The sequence below is a fragment of the Megalops cyprinoides genome, chromosome 9 (assembly GCF_013368585.1).
Source record: "Megalops cyprinoides isolate fMegCyp1 chromosome 9, fMegCyp1.pri, whole genome shotgun sequence".
In the NCBI taxonomy this organism is placed as follows: domain Eukaryota; kingdom Metazoa; phylum Chordata; class Actinopteri; order Elopiformes; family Megalopidae; genus Megalops; species Megalops cyprinoides.
This window is the reverse complement of record NC_050591.1, coordinates 7,753,818-7,771,800: the sequence shown is the minus strand read 5'-3', so window position 1 is coordinate 7,771,800 and position 17,983 is coordinate 7,753,818. Positions and strand designations below refer to the sequence as shown.

At 47.3% G+C, this 17,983-nt stretch overlaps 1 protein-coding gene across 1 annotated transcript; it reads right to left on the bottom strand.

Annotated features, from left to right (window-relative positions):
- Positions 1 to 403: 403 nt before the first annotated feature.
- On the bottom strand, positions 404 to 16,791 carry LOC118783620 (myotonin-protein kinase-like). Its single transcript, XM_036537571.1, has 15 exons — positions 15,345 to 16,791; positions 9,885 to 9,976; positions 9,723 to 9,806; positions 9,257 to 9,352; positions 8,765 to 8,913; positions 8,119 to 8,212; positions 6,737 to 6,934; positions 5,952 to 6,200; positions 5,243 to 5,322; positions 4,752 to 4,848; positions 4,384 to 4,532; positions 3,400 to 3,497; positions 1,794 to 1,855; positions 1,447 to 1,521; positions 404 to 1,166 (listed from the first exon to the last, which is right to left on the bottom strand). The coding sequence occupies exons 1-15, from the start codon at positions 15,511 to 15,513 to the stop codon at positions 1,065 to 1,067; spliced, it is 1,794 nt and encodes a 597-aa protein (XP_036393464.1). The 5' UTR covers positions 15,514 to 16,791; the 3' UTR covers positions 404 to 1,064.
- Positions 16,792 to 17,983: the final 1,192 nt, after the last annotated feature.

The following is a 17,983-nucleotide window of genomic DNA, read 5'->3' as shown; positions in this document are numbered from 1 at the left end:
CTTTGCCTTCCGCACTTCTGGTGGGACAGGTGGCTGGCAGGTAAGGGTGTAGAGTCATGTACTCCCACATTCATGGTGAATGCACTGTGTAGACCATGTTGTCTTTAGAGCCCTCCCTGTCTGCTGTGCCTTTTAGGAAGGCTATCCTCAGATGCATGACTACCTTCAGTGGTCTATCCATTGGATTACAGCAGCGATGGGGACTTTGACTCTGTGGAGTCACATACAGCAATTTCAAATGCCTCTTATGGCTTATGATACCCACCAAACAGCAAAAACACAAGGTAGAGTAAAAAACGTGTGTGTGCTCATATGTGCCTATGGGAAGGTGTGATTGTAATCATAAGCGTAAATGTGTGTGTGTGTGTGTGTGTGTGTGTGTGTGTGTGTGCGCGTGTGTGTGCACATGTGAAAAGGGAAAAAAACGAGACACAAGACTGCTGACATCTGTCTGTCTGTCGGTAAGTCAGTGTGTCCTGTGTGGAAGTGTATTTGCCACGTAAAAATATAGTTCTCTCTGAATAACTTAGTTACCAATAAATATACCTTTCATTGGGAGAACGTGTTTTCCAATATTTCAAGTGAGGGAGGGACGTCTTGTTCCACAGAAGGGGCCCCGAGGCTCATCTGCCTCCATGTGTCCACTTTTGGATGCCAGACCCCCTCTGTGTGTGCCCCGCAGTTCTCTGCCCCCTTCACCTTTTAAGCAATGTTCCTGGCTGAGGCCCTTCTACCCATGCCTTCACTAACAATGCCAGTTAGTGCTGATTGCTGGGGGTGGGGGTGGAAGGTGTGGATGCTGCATATTGCATACACCCTCAAAATTACCCCTCAGTCTCCAGGGTCGAGAGCCAGCAGTCACCCCCCTTGCTCACCCCTAGCTGGTATGGATTGCCGTCTGGGTCTTCCATTTTGAAGTGTTAAGTCACTGTCCTGCCCCTGGTAAACCCCTACTTCCTGTTCTTTTGGAACCCCTCCTGTATTGCACTGGTCCTGCTGTGGTGGGCAGGGCAGGGGGTGACAGTAGCACAGGCTGGGGGACAGCTGGGGACTCCCACATGCCATTAGGACAGGTCTGCGTTGCACTGTCGGCCCCACACCTGCAGCTCTGCCCCCTCCGCACACACCAGCAGGTAACCTTCACACGTTACCCGCGGCCAGCGCACCTGAGGGGGGGGGGGGATTCTGCCATTAAACCATGCTAGAGCTGTTAACATTTGCAATATCTCATTTACATGCAAATCTGCATTTTATATTCATTGTGATGTCTGTTGTGTCAATTAGAAAAGTATAGAGAGGGAGCAATGTATTGACTAATCAAAGCTGAAGATAATTTTCAGTTTATCAGATTGTCAGTGAGCACACACCCCCTTGTGTGAATGCCTTAAAGATGTTTTGTATGTACTACTGTCACCTCTTGTGTAAGTGCATGAGGATTTATCTTACCCTGTGGAACAGCAGCAGGTGTCGGTGCAGAGGGATGACTAGTGGGTAACGGCAGGCAGGGGGCGCTGTTGCTCCCTGAAAACATACAACGAGAGTAAAGGCCTGACTGTGAGCGGTGTCCTGGGTTGTGGTGCAGGAACAGACAGGAGAGGAGGGGTGCAGGGGTGGGGAAAGGATGTGTGGAGGGTGGTGGGCACTTCACAACCTGACAGCTACAATGCACTTTAATGGCTAGAATATCTCAGCGCAAACATGTTTATCATTACAGAGTGTGTAGTCACCCCACTCTCGCTCAGGAGCTTATAGTATGTGCACAAAGATGAAGAGGAGGCAGAAAGACAGCTTACATCCCCCTTGGGGTCCAGAGGGTGAGCAGGCAGAGAGGCACGCCATTGGCAGACACTCAGCTCTGTGGTTGGGAGAAACAGGCAAGTTACAGCAGGTGATTGTGGGTGTGGCTGTGTGCTGGCTGCCCAGTTGGCTGTGTGGCTGATAGCAGTCAGAGCGATCACATGACTGTATGTTACTGATACAGAGAGAGAGAGAGAGAGAGAGAGAGAGAGAGAGAGAGAGAGAGAGAGAGAGAAGCCGGGAACTGGCAGCCAGAAAAGAGAGTGTGTGAGAGAGAATTTGAGGCCAGAAGAGAGAGAGAGAGGGAGTGAGAGAACTGGAAGCCAGAGGAGAAAGACAGGGAGTGTGTGTGTGTGAGTGTGTGTGTGTGCGTGAGAGAGAGAGAGAGTGAGAGAGTGAGAGAGTGAGAGAGTGTGAGAGTGTGAGAGTGTGAGAGAGAGAGAGAGAGAGAGAGAAAACTGGAGGCCAGTAAAGAGAGAAATAGAGAGACAGTGAGCAGTGAGGCAGCCCCATTTGCTCCACGAACATCGCGTGACATGTACATATGCAGGTTGCTGGTGACTGTGCTCCTCCTCAGTGAGTCAACTGCATTGGTCGGCAGAGTAGAGACAGAAATAAAAAAGCAGGGAAATTCTTATGCTGAATCTTTAAAAAGTTTATTACAGCACAGAAGTCCTGCCCCAACATGCCAGGACTATTCTAAGAGGAGATATTTATTGCTCGGCTCTGGGCAGAGACTCCCACACCCACAGATGTTTAGTGTTTATGTTGTGCTCAGCCATCTAAATGTCACTTCGCGTCACTTTCGGACGTACCATTTTTAGGTCTTGATGTTCATACTGAGGTCAATGAGACTGACAGGTCACAACTCCTTCTGGAGTTGCACTGTGGTAAGTGGTGTGTCTCTCTGTAACCATACGGGGGAGCTATTGCCCAGGGGCTATGCAGTCCTGTGTTGTCTGTAATTTCTCTGTGTTTCTTTGTCAATATATTAGATCTTAATGCTTATTTATACAGCCAGAAATATGTCAGGTCTCTTCTTAGGGATGCTATTGCAGTTTGAAACCATTAGCTCATGTGTCGACTGGAATGATGAAGATAGGAAAATGAGGAACTGACTCATTTTTCTGTTTTGTATTCCTGTCACATACATTAAAAAATAAAATCAATTTGTTATTCTGTTATGTTTTGCAACACATGGACAAATGTCCCCAAAATTCTAATTTGTATTTTTAATTCTCTAATATCATTTATTTTATCTTTTCTATCTCCAGGTTTTTTTTAAATGGCTTGCATTTTATTCCCTGCATGTTTTTAGTGTTTGAAGACAGTGCTTCAGTGATGCTGGCTGATCACTACTGTGCCCCGGCATGTGGAAATGGACTCCTGCTTTCTTTTCAAAAGGAGAAAAACAGTTACTTGGGTCCCAAGTTTTTTCAGTTAAAGACTGCACATTTTTGATCTATGAATGTATGGGACTTATTTTAATAGCATTAAGAGTAATTTCTGGCTTTCCCATTTGCATTTAAGGAAATAAAACACAAATAGACAGAAAGCACATGGCCTTGGAGTGATGGGATGAGATGAGAGACACATACTCACCTGTCCCCCCGTTGGTTCTCAGAGTCTGTATCTCCTGCCTCAGCCTCTCCACCTCCTCCTCCAGCTCCCTGTTCCTCCTCTCTGCCTCCTGCAAATGCCTGGGGAGAGACAAGGTCTCAGCACGCATACTCGCACTGGACCACACCCAATGACACTGTGCCTACAGCACTACACCCATCTGTGACCCACTGGAGAGGCCTGAACTAGTGTTCGATGTAGGCTGTGTCTATCTGTTATCTACTGGACTGGCCCAAACCAATGGTTGATCACAGCTGTGTACATTTGTGACCTACTAGACTGGCCTGAACTAGTGGTTGATCTAGGCTGTATATATCTGTGATTCAGTTTCAGCTGTTCCTCTGTGAGCACAAACGCAGTTCTTTGCAGATGAGAGACTGAAAGACCGGGTCACTTTTACAATGGCAACCTTGGGGAAGGAATCATTCAATTGACCTAGATTATTAGATCAGATTATTATATTGACAAAGTGAAAGAGCAAAAACATCAGGGAAACCCTTCCTCTTTGCGATAAGTGCCATGAGGTCTTTGATGGCCAGACAGAGTCAGGACCATGGTTTAATGTCTCATCTGACAGATGGCATCTGCTACAGCAGTGTCCCAACACTGCATTTGGGCATTGGCTTCCTGTAAAGTCCAGAGGAAAGGCTACCCCCTATTGGACGAGCAGCAACCTGTTTTTCCCAAGAGGTACAGAGTACAGACCAAGCCCAGCTAAGCTTAACATTAGCCACCAGGCAGAGTAGAGTTGCTGGGTGGTATGGCTACTGGCATGCTTTACTCCTCACTACATCTGTTCACCAGCATCGCTAAGGGGCACAGGCACATGTGGGTGTGGCCAACTCAGAACTGTGTCAGCTTCAGCAATGGCACAATATTCCAGAATCAGAACTTTCAGAACCTTGATGGCAACAGACTCTGTGCTCTCTCTAGAACCCTTTTTACGCTATGACGTGGTCATAGTACCTTTCTAGCTCCTGGGCTTGTGCAGTGCTCTGGTCAGTATCATCCTCATGGTATGTGGATTCTGCAGATCCCTGCCTCAGCTCTAGGGGGAGCTCCAACGTTGCAGGCAGGCCAGTCGGCAGGTTCTGGCCGAGCTGCCACATCTGGCTCTGAGAAAGCCATCATTTCATTTTGTGAAACAAAACTAAATCAGAGTGCATGGTTATTTACTGTTCACATCACAATTATCCATGTATGCTTTCCAATAAAATATATTTTATTATATTTTATATTTTAACTTTTTGATATGTTTCTGTATGTTCAGAACTGAAGAGCTGCTGATTTGAAGTCTGTTTGGATGTGTCTCTGCAAAACACAGAACCCCTTACCAGCCTGTCCTGGATCAGCAGCTGTTCACAATCCCTGATTGGTCGGTTATCAATCTCCATCATGATGTCTTGGCTGCGGTCCTGAGCACCTGTCTCTCTGTGCAAAAGGGAGACAGGGCAGAGATAATTACATGCAGCAGTGTAGCATAGTGGTTAAGGTGCAGGACTCGTAACTGAAAGGTTGCCGGTTCTATCCCCACTGGGATGATGCTGCTGTACCCTTGGGCAAGCTACCTAACCCACAAATGCCTCAGTAAATATCCAGCTGTATAAATGGATAACATTGTAAAGAACTGTAACCTATGTAAGTTGCTTTGGATAAAAGCGTCTGCCAAATGAATAAAAGTAAATGTAATTACATGCTTACAGAGTGATACACTCATAGCACTGGCGAGTGGTACATTTGTACAGTGTATATGTGTTAATGAAAAGCATTTCTGCAGTGCGCAGATGTGGATGGCTTTTGTGCGGGGAAACATAGATGGGCTTACCTGGTGGCTGTGTAGGAGAAGCCCACGAAGGCCAGGTGGACCCCCACAGGTACCCTGTCCATTACGTCACACAGTGTCTCCTGCAGGACAAATACAAGTTTAGTAGAAACCATCTATCTCTCACACACGCTCATGAATGTGCACACACCCACACGCATACACACACACTACACATAAATACACATGTATGCAAGTTCCTCACACACACACACACATACAGCTGCCCGGTCATCACAGCAGCACGAGGACTGTCACACGGTGTCTGTGGCTTGCAGTGCCTGAGGGACTGTGCATCCAGCTGATCAGTACTGGCTCCACCACGAGACCCGGTGGGTCTGGATGCGTCTCACTCAGCCAGCTTGTCCCTGTTTATGTGTCTGTGTCAGTGTGCACAACTTTCATGTGAAGAGAATTTCACCATAAGGGACGTAATGTAATATGCATGTTAAACAGGGACAAGACAGAATGCCAGCATGTTTGTTCTACATACAGCATTCAGAGCACTTATGTTCCATTTCTTATTTAGTGAACAATCACCCTTGTATACTCTTACATGCCATCCATTTACACAGACAGATGTTTCTGGAAGCCATTTAGGCTCCGTGTTACAACAGCTGTACAACCTGAAGGAACTGAACCTGCAAGCCCTACAGTTCTTTAAAGGCCACAGCTCTATTTGTCTGTAAGTTGGCTGTAAGTGCGATGGTACCATTTCGCTGAGACAGTCGTCCACCACGTCGAAATTGGAAGTGTCAGTGGCATTGGAGACCTCCGGCTGGAAGGGGGCGGGGAGGCGGTGCAGGGAGCCCCAGTCCAGACCGCAGAAGAAGGGGTGCGTCCTGAAGTCCCCGGCCCCCCCGGCCCCCAGGCGCTCCTCCTGCTCGCAGATCAGCCCTGCGACCAGCGACCGTGCCTCTGCCGACACCTCCGGGCCGGCCGGCGGGAAGTCAAAGTGATCCTGACACACGCGTGCGTAGAGAAACAAATAAACACACATGCATATAAATACGCATACAGAAACACACACACATAATGCATACAGAAACACACACACACACATGCATGCAGAAACACACACACACATGCATGCAGAAGCACACACACATACACACATACAGAAACACACACATACACATGCATACAGAAATACACACACACATACAAAAACACACACGCACATACAGAGACACAAACACATTTTGTCACTGTTTTTCAGTTTTTTCTTCATTTTCACTGTTTACCACACCAATACAAAGCCAAATAATATCAAATCAATCACACATGATTGATATTGCATTCCAAATTTTACTTTATTAATAAAGGTGTAATTAAAAATACATTCCATAAATAATGTGTCTGAATGTTTTTTTTTTGCATTTTTGTGAATGTATTTATTGGTATTCATGTTTTGTGTATTTATCTGCGTGTATTGTATTCAGTTTTGACATGAGAGGTCATCATACTGTGAGTTAACGTGCATCTGTGCTCGTGTACCTGGAAGTGGATGATTTTGGCGTAGGTCTCGGAGAGGGACTCCGCATAGAAGGGCGTGGTCCCGAACAGCATCTCGTAGGCACAGATGCCCAGCGCCCACCAGTCGCACTCGAGCCCGTACCCTCCCCCGCCCTCCACTGCTCGCAGGATCTCAGGGGACAGGTAGTCTGGTGTCCCCACTGCCAGGGAAGAATACACCTGAAGAGAGGGACAGCTTTTCCTCACATGTGGGGACTCAGACATGCAGCCAAACAAAAGAAACTCTGCTCTGAGTCTACTCTTAGTGGTAGGTGGAGGTCAATGAGGGTCATCTCTGGTCAGTGCTTGGTGAGGTCAGGGCGGTCGGGGTTGGCCAGTCAATGCTGGTTAGTGCTGGTCATGGCAGAGTAGTTCTGGTCACTGTTGGACAGCACTGGTCAGTGATGGTTTGTCCTGGTCAATGTTAGTTAGTGTTAGTCACAGTCCAGTCAGTGGTGGTTAGTGCTGGACAGTGCTACTTAGTGCTGGTCAGTGCTACTTAGTGCTGTTCAATCCTGATTAGTAAGAATCAGTGCTGGTTAGTGATGGTGAGAGCTGGTAAGTGCTAGTTAGTGCTGGTTAGTGCTGTTTAGTGCTGGTTAGTGCTGGTTTAATTCTGGTCAGTTCTGGTTAGTGCTGTGGAATGCTGTATAATTCTGGTCAGTGCTGGTTAGTGCTGTGTAATGCTGTTCAATGCTAGTCAGTGCTGGTTAGTGCTTTGGAATGCTGTTTAATGCTGGTCAGTGCTGGTTAGTGCTGTGTAATGCTGTTCAATGCTGGTCAGTGCTGGTTAGTGCTTTGGAATGCTGTTTAATGCTGGTCAGTGCTGGTTAGTGCTTTGGAATGCTGTTTAATGCTGGCCAGTGCTGGTTAGTGCTTTGGAATGCTGTTTAATGCTGGCCAGTGCTGGTTAGTGCTTTGGAATGCTGTATAATTCTAGTCAATGCCGGTTAGTGCTGTGGAATGCTGTATAATTCTGGTCAATGCTGGTTAGTGCTGTGGAATGCTGTATAATTCTGGTCAGTGCTGGTTAGTGCTGTGTAATGCTGTTTAATGCTGGTCAGTGCTGGTTAGTGCTGTGGAATGCTGTTTAATGCTGGTCAGTGCTGGTTAGTGCTGTGGAATGCTGTTTAATGCTGGTCAGTGCTGGTTAGTGCTGTGGAATGCTGTATAATTCTGGTCAGTGCTGGTTAGTGCTGTGTAATGCTGTTTAATGCTGGTCAGTGCTGGTTAGTGCTGTGGAATGCTGTTTAATGCTGGTCAGTGCTGGTTAGTGCTGTGGAATGCTGTATAATGCTGGTCAGTGCTGGATTGTGCTGGTCAGTGAGTCAGGGCTGAGGCAGACGCCTCACAGCTCCACCCACCCTGCCGTCTTTCTGTAGCCGCAGACAGGAGCCGAAGTCGCCCAGCCTCACGTGGCCGTCTGCGGTCAGCAGGATGTTATCAGGCTTGATGTCCCTGGAGGGGAATGGGAGCAAACAGTCAAAACATTCTCAAGGAAGAGTGAAAACACGCGGTCAAAATGCTGATGTGTGAAGCCAATGAACTTCAGTCCTTACATAGTGACATAGATACAGTCTCTATTGACTCATAAGCACTTAGAAAGAGTCATATTTTCATATTTCATCATGCCGCATTTTAGTCATTAAAATGGTTCAATCGCTTCACTAAGATATATCTAAATGTTCAGCTGGAATTTGAGTGTTAGTAAACAAGTCCATTTCAAGAGAAATATCTGACAGTCAGGGTTATGGGATGCTGAAATGAGAGGAAAGGGCACATGTGCCATTCATGGTAGAAATTGTCGTTTGCACTCCTACTCACCCAGTTTATCTGTGTGAGAGTGTTTACTTGTATGACAAGGTTTACTTGTGTGAGAGATTTTACGTGTAAGAAAGAGTTTGCATGAGTAAAGTTGCCTGTGTGACAGGGCTCAACCTCTTTGACAGTGTTTACTTGTAATACAGAGTTTACCTGTGCAACTAAAGTTACCTGTGTGACAAGGCTTACCTGTGCACATAGCCCAGCCTGTGGATGGAGTCAATGGCCATTACCATCTCTGCCAGGTAGAACTGGGCCAAGTCTTCGGGGAAGCGATCCCCGAATTTACTGAGCAGAGTCAGCAGGTCGCCCCCTACATAGTAGTCCATCACCAGGTACTGCAGAGAGGGAGGGCAGGCTTTATTTTCAAAGAATTATTTTCAAAAGGGGGGAACTTGGCTACCAACATCTAGTGTATTAATCAGACCTCCTAGTGAAACATTGTGGGAAAATGGGAAGTATAAAAGACAAATGTCACCATGCTGCGGCAGTGAAAATTATACTCCTAAATTATCCAGGACTTTCTGTCCTTTCTGTCCTTGTGATGGTGCTCCCTTCAGATATTTGTCCACCAAGTAAGATACTAAGGGGAAGAAGGCACAGAGGACAATGCCAGCCAGCAGCTAACAGAGGCAGGAAAGTGCCGAGGAGGTGGCAGAGACGGGACTGGAGGTAACTCACCAGGTAGTTGTCGTCCTGGAAGGCGTAGTGCAGCTCTGTGATCCAGCGCCGATCCCCCTTCAGCAGAACCTCCCGCTCCTCCTGGTAGCACGCTGTCTGTGGCGGATGGACAGATGGACAGAGATGGACAGGTAGGCAGAGGAGCATAAAGGTGAAGACTGAAAGAAACACGTTTATGTAGGTTTTGCCTGTAGCTTGGCTATGAGCTAACTGTGAGTTGTAGCTATGAGCTATGAGCTATGAATAAAAAGGGAACAGGCTGGTGAGGGTATCAAACCACACCCCTGTTCTCTGCACAGGCCATGCAATATACAATTAACTGCCCAGAGTTTAGCTAAAGAGCTAAAGAAGTATTCAACTGTGCATTTATTGTGGATCCAGAGAGTGATGTCACCTTTTGTATGGGATGTTCACATGTTGAACTTCACTACAGTAGTGAAGCTGTGCCACCCTATGGGCCTCTCACCTCCCCACGTTTCAGCATGTCCCACTTGTTCATGATCTTCAGGGCGTACACCTGCTGCGTGCTGCGCATCCTCGCCACAGCAACCTACAGACAAATGGGTCTGTCAGCACGGACACAAGGAAAAACAAATGACACCTGAGCATCATAGCCCCACCTCCTCACCTCACTGAAGGTTCCTCGGCCAATCACTTTGAGGATGTCGAAGTCTTCCCTCTGTATCCGTGTTTTCTTCACCTGTCTCACCAGGGGCTCGGCTGTGATTGGAAGAAAGAAGGATGGGGGCAGAACCCTGGGTTATTCACATACATGAGTGACTGACGCAGATAGCTTTTTCGGCACAGGTACATGCCCTGGAAATAGATTAGCACTTGGATATTTTTATTTAATACCTCTCCCTCTCTTACATTTTCAGTGGGCTGGCACACAGCCACCCACTTGGATCCTGGGTCCAGAGGTCAGTGGGGCATAGTAGTTAAGGAAATGAACTTGAAACCAGCTGAAACCAGTTCAAATTGCTGCTCCACCATTGCACCTTTAAGCAAAGTACATGACCTGTATTGCTTCAGTGACTGCATAAAGGGATAATATGTGCAAAGTTGAGGACAGAGAGCTTCCTTGTATGTTCACCAGTAGCTGCTTGTTAGCCCTTGAATTACATTACAGTGATGTAATTCAGTGACTAACAGGCAGCTAGTAGGGGCAGAGAATGGGAAGTGTCCGGAATTCTCTCCTGTGTACCCACATGTGCACGAAGGAGGAGATACAGATGTGGGCAGCAGGTCATTTCTCCTTTAAGAAACCTGCAGCCGTATATAGAACAGCTGTGACAAGAATAGAAGGCAGGGCTGGAGCCTTGTTTAAGGCAAGTATTCCAGGACTGTGAATTTTCTTGCCCTCTTGTGCTCTCTCTCTCTCTCTCTCACACTCTTTCTCTTTCACACTCTCTCGTGCATGCCTGGCCTTTCCAAAAAGGGGATAAACGCAAATGGGTCCAAAGGTAAACTGTTTCTGTGGAGCGAGCCCCGCTCCGCCACTCTGCCCAGCACCACTCTCCACCATTCTGGCCTCTGGCATCTCTCAATAAAAACAAAACATTTCCTTTTAACAACCACTCTTTCACCCTGAAAGTATTTGCTTATGTGAGTCTCTTTCCTGCCTTGCTGTTATTCCTGGCCCCGGCTCTGGTCTTGTGACGCCTCGCTGCGGTTCTGCCCGCTGGCATGGTGGGTCACGGCATCACAGAGCCGATCGGGCAGCTTGGAGCGCACAGTCTCGATGCGGTCAGGATCAGAGACCATGCTCCTATTCATAGCATTGCAACCTTACTGATTTACCGATCAGATGCCATTACAGTCCTGGACAACTGTACATCTTTCACATTTTCTAACCCAGAATACAACTGAATTTACTGCAGTAACCCCTGCAATGTGCCCTAGTTTGGACCCTTTTGTCCAGAGTCCAGTGCACTGACTGCTACACCACATTCTGATGTGTGGTAAAATTAAAATGTTACATTAATTTTTGTCATTACATAACTGTTCTTGTGAAGAAAAAAACATAAAACTTGCATTTAATTGTGAGTCAAAAATATGTACGAATGTTGATGGAATCCATTCCCTACTCTGAGGTGCACTTTTTTAGAGCAGAACCCAATGGATTCAGTGAATCCCCTCTAGTCTGAGACTGTTCCAATCAGTCTTCACAACCTCAAAAGTTCCAAGCACAATCAGCATTCGCTCAGAATGGTCCACTGGTATTTGTGCAGCTCTTCTCAACATGTTGTAGTGTGTGTTTGCCTGTGAGTCCTTCTTAAAGCCTCCGTGTCTGTGTTGGTGTGTGTGAGCTCTACCTAAAGCTGTAACATTGGGTCTTGTCAGAGCAATAGAGAAGTAGGGCTCTTGTCAATATTTCCCTAGTGCATTGTGGGAAAAAGTGATTCCCACCAATAAACCAGTACCACCTTTCAAAGGAGAGCCTAGACAGCTGGGTTGCGGGGATCAGAGTAAGAGCCACCCCCCTCACTGACAGTGCCCTCTGATGGCCAGGAGGACTGCAGCTGCAGTGGAAACTTTGATGTGACAGTGCGGCATACTCTCCGCTCACCCTGTTTATTCAATCGTGTCGGTGGCCCGCTGCCAGGACAAATGCCAGCCAACCTACAAGCTCGCCCAATAGCCTCATACATGGAAATGTCTTTAACAGACAGAGAGCAGTGGCGGAGTGTCCCTTCCACTCCCTCGGAAACACCACCACAGCAGAATGTTAAGCAGAACCCTGCACTCTGACAGAGAGCATCGCAAATGTGCTTGCACCAGCCTCAGGCCCTAACATGCCTTAGGCTGCAGGATCACTGTCACCTCTCTTTGGCAGAGCAATAGAGGGAGGACAGAACCCTCTATTTCTGCACACGTTCCTTTGCTGCAGGCCCAGAACTGGGCCACAGCCCCTGGTTCCGCCCGCCTCCACTCTGTCTCACTTTCTGTCCGTGATGCGTTTTCCCTCACGATGTGAAAAAATTGATAACACAGGGGCAGTTTGCGTCTGTCGGCATTGAATCTGGCCTTCAGCTGCCTCTTGTCCAGGCACTGGAGGCCTTGTGTGGAGCACAGCCTGACTTCATGCAGACAAGTGGGAGAGAGACATGTGCACAGATACAGGAAAGACTTCCACTGTGAGCAGGACAGCAAAAACAAAACACAAAGGAGTAAGGACAGAGAGACAAGGAGTGAAGAGCCTAAAAAGAGGGCAAGAACTGAGGAAGACTGGGAATATGGGCAGAAAAGGAGACAGAGAGAAAGAGATTTCTAAAGTGAAGCATCTGCGTTTCAAAGGATGCACATGTTTGGACAGCATCTTGTTTTCTTCTGTAAGCTATGACTTCAAAAATATGAGGGGAAACTGCTGAGGTCTCTGGATGTGCTTGGCACACTTTGTCAAGGTCAAACACGCCCTTCCTGTCTCTGTGAGGAAGGGGATGCTTAACTTCTTCCTTCCTGGTGGCTGTGGGAACGATGGGGGAAGTCTACGTCATCTCCAAGACCACTAATTTCAGGCAATGCATAACCGTTGCTGCCATGTTGCAACAATGACAAAAATGTTGCTGAAATATTACATCAACACAGTGGCAACAATGTCATTGCTGGTAGGTTACATTACCTACCCTAACAGTACCCTAACTACTGTGGACCACATGGTCCACCGGGCCACCAGGCTACAGACCCCTGTCCAAGGGAACTATCCATGTTCTTGTTCTACCTCTAGGGGTGATGTTGCATTCTGTTACGGACTCGCACGTACTCTCTCCTGCTACATTAGGTCAGTAAAAGTTCCAGCTGCCTGGATGGGTTGAGCAATGTGTGAAATGTGAGCTTGTGGTCAATGCAAACTGCCCCGAATGAGCACATAAATACTGTGATTTAATGAGGGCTCGATGCAGTGAAAAGGGGCACTATGTGTATGTGTATCCCTCAGGCTGGGAGCTTCCCACACTGTCCCTACCTCATCAACTGGAGCATTGTTCACATGCACACACAGACACACAGACACACACACACACACACACACACAGACACACACACACACACACACGCACACGCATGCACACACACACACACACACACACACACACACGCACACGTGCATAAAAACACGCACACAATGCTCATGCATACATCCAAAGACAGACAGACTCATGAAAGCACGCACACAGCACAAACGCATATGCATGCGAAGGACAGGGCTACTCCACATGCCAGTGCAGGAAATGGACAGCTGAATAAACAGACTGGAAATGTTGAATTACAGGATGTGTGGCAGAACCAATCTGCATTCCACTGGTTTCAGTTTCCCGTTTTCGAACCTGCGCAGATGGAACAGAGCCTCACGCCCAGCGTCACGCCCAGTTAGCAGACCCTCCCACGCCCAGCTGTGGGCGTGCCCCGGGCGGCGAGACACAGGGGGATTCACGGACTGACACCCACAGAAATAACCGCCCTGTGGGCTTTGTGTGGTGTTGGCTTTCATGACCTTGTCTCTGCCCATGGCTCAGAACATCGTCCCCTGTCCGTCTGTCTGTCTGTTAAACTGCTACAGTGCCACAAAGTATGCTTTTGGGCATGGTGGATCAAAGGGTGCTTGACCAAATGAGCAGAGACAGTAAAATTGTGCTCAAAGTCTGTAACTCTGTACAAGACTGGATGGCATTGAAATATAGTCTTACACAATGCCACAACATGCACGCATGCTCACAACTCAAAACACACTGAACACACACAACGTCATATGATGCAGACACAGCAGCAGCAGACACATATATTGTAGGCAGAAGTTCAGCTGATATTGAATGAACTTACCCCCCCCCCCCTTTAAATTTGCTGGCTATCTCTTTAAAACAAGTTTTTTTCCCCTAGTAGCGAGCAACATGAGAACATATTTCAGCATTGGACCACTGAGACACAGAATTTTCATTTTATTGTTCTCTGGTTAGGAAACTCAGAAGCTCGTTTTAAAACAACCTTGGTCCAATCGTTTGGCCCACCATGCCCTTCAGAAGTACTTTTGCTGAAACGTTTGAACACAGAACTTCAGAAATTAGTTACTTAGGAGAAACCAGTTCTTATAACAAGGAAACATATGATTATTCTCCTACAACATGGTGACAAATACTGTATGTCTGAAGGATAATTACAAAAAACAGATATTAGTATAAATGGAAATTCAGTACATATTGCTAGCTCAGCTCCACTGTCATTGGACTGGAGTCCGAATGTCTATATGTTTTTTTAATATTTATTTTATTGTTTACCTCACAAAACCTTTCCATTCTCCTTGAACAAGGCAAGCTGTTTTACAGTAAGTGCAGACATGAACACTGTATGAAATTTGTAGTATTTCAAGTTGTAAAATGATTAGCTGTCTGAACATACATAAAATACATTTCCTACATGCTCTGTTTCTTTTAATAGCTGGTAAAAAGGTGTTATACATTACAGAGACTGATAGTATTTTTCTGTGCATATTGAGCAAGTAAATGGAGATACTGTCAGATACATTTAATGATACTTTTCATGTGCTTTTTTATAGAGACTTAGTCTCTGGAAAAGTTCACAGTATTTTTGGACTGTTTCCTGGGGAAAAGAATGCTTACCAATCATCTTAAGTAATAATTGCTGTGCATAAGACAACGTATTCTCAAACGAAATTGCTGAGTTCCTTTGTTTAGATTATTATTAATAAACATCTTATTTCACAAAAATTGGATACCATGTGACAGAAACTTCATATGAACATGGTAAACAAATTCTTGATTTAGCATCACTTACAATATTCATATGATATCCAAATGAATTTGTGCATTGTAGGAGCAAGACAGGCAACTTTAATGGAGAAGCAAACTTCCGTTGTAGATGGATCTAACCCCAGTCCTTCTCATTATCAGCAGAGCACCACACCAACATTCAAAACTTTTTCTGCCATGAGTGCTTGCTAGGTATCAAAGCTCACTGTAGAAGGACACATGGACACAGGTTCTGTGGCAGAATGATGCGGCTGGAGGGTGATGCTACACTGCGACAGCATCACGGCTAGGCTCAGTGGGCGTTAGCCGAAAAAGACGGTACTGACCCCACTTCAGGAAGCCCGAGATGTACTTCTCCCTGGCGAAGGGCGAGGCTTGGAACTCCTGATACACACCCACCAGCAGGTCAAGCAGCGTCTGCAGCCCCACGGGGCCATGGGACGTCCCTGAAATGCCCGGCGAGGCCGGCTGTCGTGGGTCGGAGTCCTCCGACATGTCATCTCAGGCGGTGCTCAGCGTCTCATGATACCTATTGCCCCCCACCTGCCTCCCCCCCGCCACAGCTCTGTCACTCTCCGTCTCTGCCTCTGTTCTCCAGCTGTTTTGGGCGGCCCCCCCTCTGTCGTCTCCTGGTTCTTCTTTCGCCTCCACTCCTTTGCTCGGCCCTGTTGTTCCCCCTCTCCCTCTTGCTCTGTCTAGCTGTCAGTGGAGTCTGAGACCAGTTTCTACCCCCCTTCAGTCTCTCCCTCTGTATTTCCCTCTGTCTCTCTCTCTCTCTCTTTCTATGTCATTCTTTTCTCCCAAAATCCTTCACTCTCCTCTCTCTGACTGCCTGTTGCTCTCTATCACTCTCTCTCTGTTTCTTGCTTTTCCTCTCCCCTGCTTGTCTTCAGCGTCTGTCAAGCCTGCTGTGACTCCAACTCTAACTTCAGCCCTTTTTTGGTCTCTCTCTCTCTCCCTCTCTCTCTCTGACCCCTCTGACTCTCTCACTGTAGCATGTTCTCTGTGCCAGCAGTGCTGTCTCTCTCTCTTTGTCCCTCCCAGTGCTCGTCAGTGTGCTCCTTTGTCTCGGCCCAGTCTCTCCTCTCCTCTCCTGCTCGTTTCTCCTCCTCTGTCCCTTTCCTCCCCCTCCCTTATACTTGTCTGTCCACAGGAGTCAAGAGCTCTCTTCCTTTCCAGTCCTCGACTCCCAAGTATACAGATCTATATCTGTGTCTATGTGTAAATCCAGCTGACTCTCTTTATTGTCCCTTTGCCTCTCCCACCTGTTTCAGTCACTCAGTCATACAGACTGCTGTACATTGTTTAATTCATATCTGTCATAACTCTCACTATCACTTCACCCTTTCTCAGTTCTCATTGCTCTCTCTCTCTCTCAGTAGGCTCTCAGTATGGTGTCTCAGCACCACTGGTTCCTACAGGTCTCCTCTGTCTCCCCTCTCTCTCTTTCTCTCTCCAGCTGTTATACATGGTGTTGCTTCTCTCTCTCTATTCCCCATTCTGTATCTGGCTCTTGTTTATCATTTCCTGCTTTCTCTCTCCCTCTCTCTCTTTCTCTCTCTCTTTCTCTCTCCCCTAACTTTTCCTTTCCCTTCCTTTTTCCCTTTCTAGTACACTGCCCCTCCCACCACACTTCTCACCTTCTGTTTATAAAGCCTCTTCATGTTGTCTCTCTCTCTCTCACTCCTCCGATACGCCTCCACCCAGCTGTTGAAAAGAGTTGCACAGTGTCCCATCACAGGATCTTCCTTAGGCAGACTTGCCCCAGCTGTCTCCTAGCCCATCCCGCAGCGTGTGTGAGTCTGTGCCTGCGTGCTTGTGGTTGTGTGTGTGTGTGTTTGCATGTGTGTTGCTCCCAGGCACAACAGCTGACAGAAGAATGCTTTTAGAGGGTAGCGAGGTCCTGGCTCTGCCAGAGGAGAATACCAGCGGGCTTAACCCTTGCCAGCCCTGCAATGGAGAGGACGAGCCTGCTCTTGAGTGCCAAAGAGGTTGGCAGCAACAATGCAGAGCAGTGCTTGTGTAACAAGGCTTTCACTCAGAGGGTATCGCTGAGAGACACTCCATCTAAATTGCTTCCATAAATGTCTGGCTGCACAAATTGATAATATGAAAAAATCGCCTGATAATACTCAAAATGTGGGCAATTTAAGCCTCCCGATAATGTGATGTCACAGAGGCAGGGGGGAAGGACCACACCCCCGCAATACTGGTGGGATTAGCATGGCGATGCCTGCTGAATGATGTCACAGTCAGCTGATTGCCAGGCTCTCCGTGTTACCCGCTGGACCGAGGGCCCTGGTTCAGAACAACGCCACGCTTGTGCGTCGCATGCCGCCGATGCCTGCCACTGGGAGCCATTGTGCAGCTGCAGAGAGAGAGGTCCACTGTGCAGGGCTCTGCACCACTGCGCACCGCCACAGACCCCTCTGTGTCTTCCTCGTCTCTCTCCACAGCTGAGCACCACTCTTTAACACCATTCACTGTCAGCCTCTCCTCTGAGCTATCAGTCTGTACAGGGACTATGATAACAGTGTGCGCTAAACACCGCACCAACTTACAGTCTACATCCCATATTTAAATGTACACTCAGATATAATGGTTATATTGTGAATTTAGATGTAAACAAATAATGGTTAGGAAAATGAAAAAGACAGACACTTTTCCACAACACACGAGCGTTTCGTGACTGACTGGCTTTGGATCGTCAACCCGTGCCACTTCACAGTGCTACTCTGGCACCCTCTTGTGGTCACACTGGGAATGGCGTTCTGGTTGTTAATCATAGGGCCAGGGGTCTACAGGGGTCTACTGTACTCGGGCTTGCTCAAACATTTGCAACGCACAAGCATAAACGCACATGCACACACTCACTCACTCACACACACACACACACATGTTCTATATAATTATACGCAGAATTTCACTTGAGGGTAAGTGAAAGCACGATCCAGCTCGAAGGACC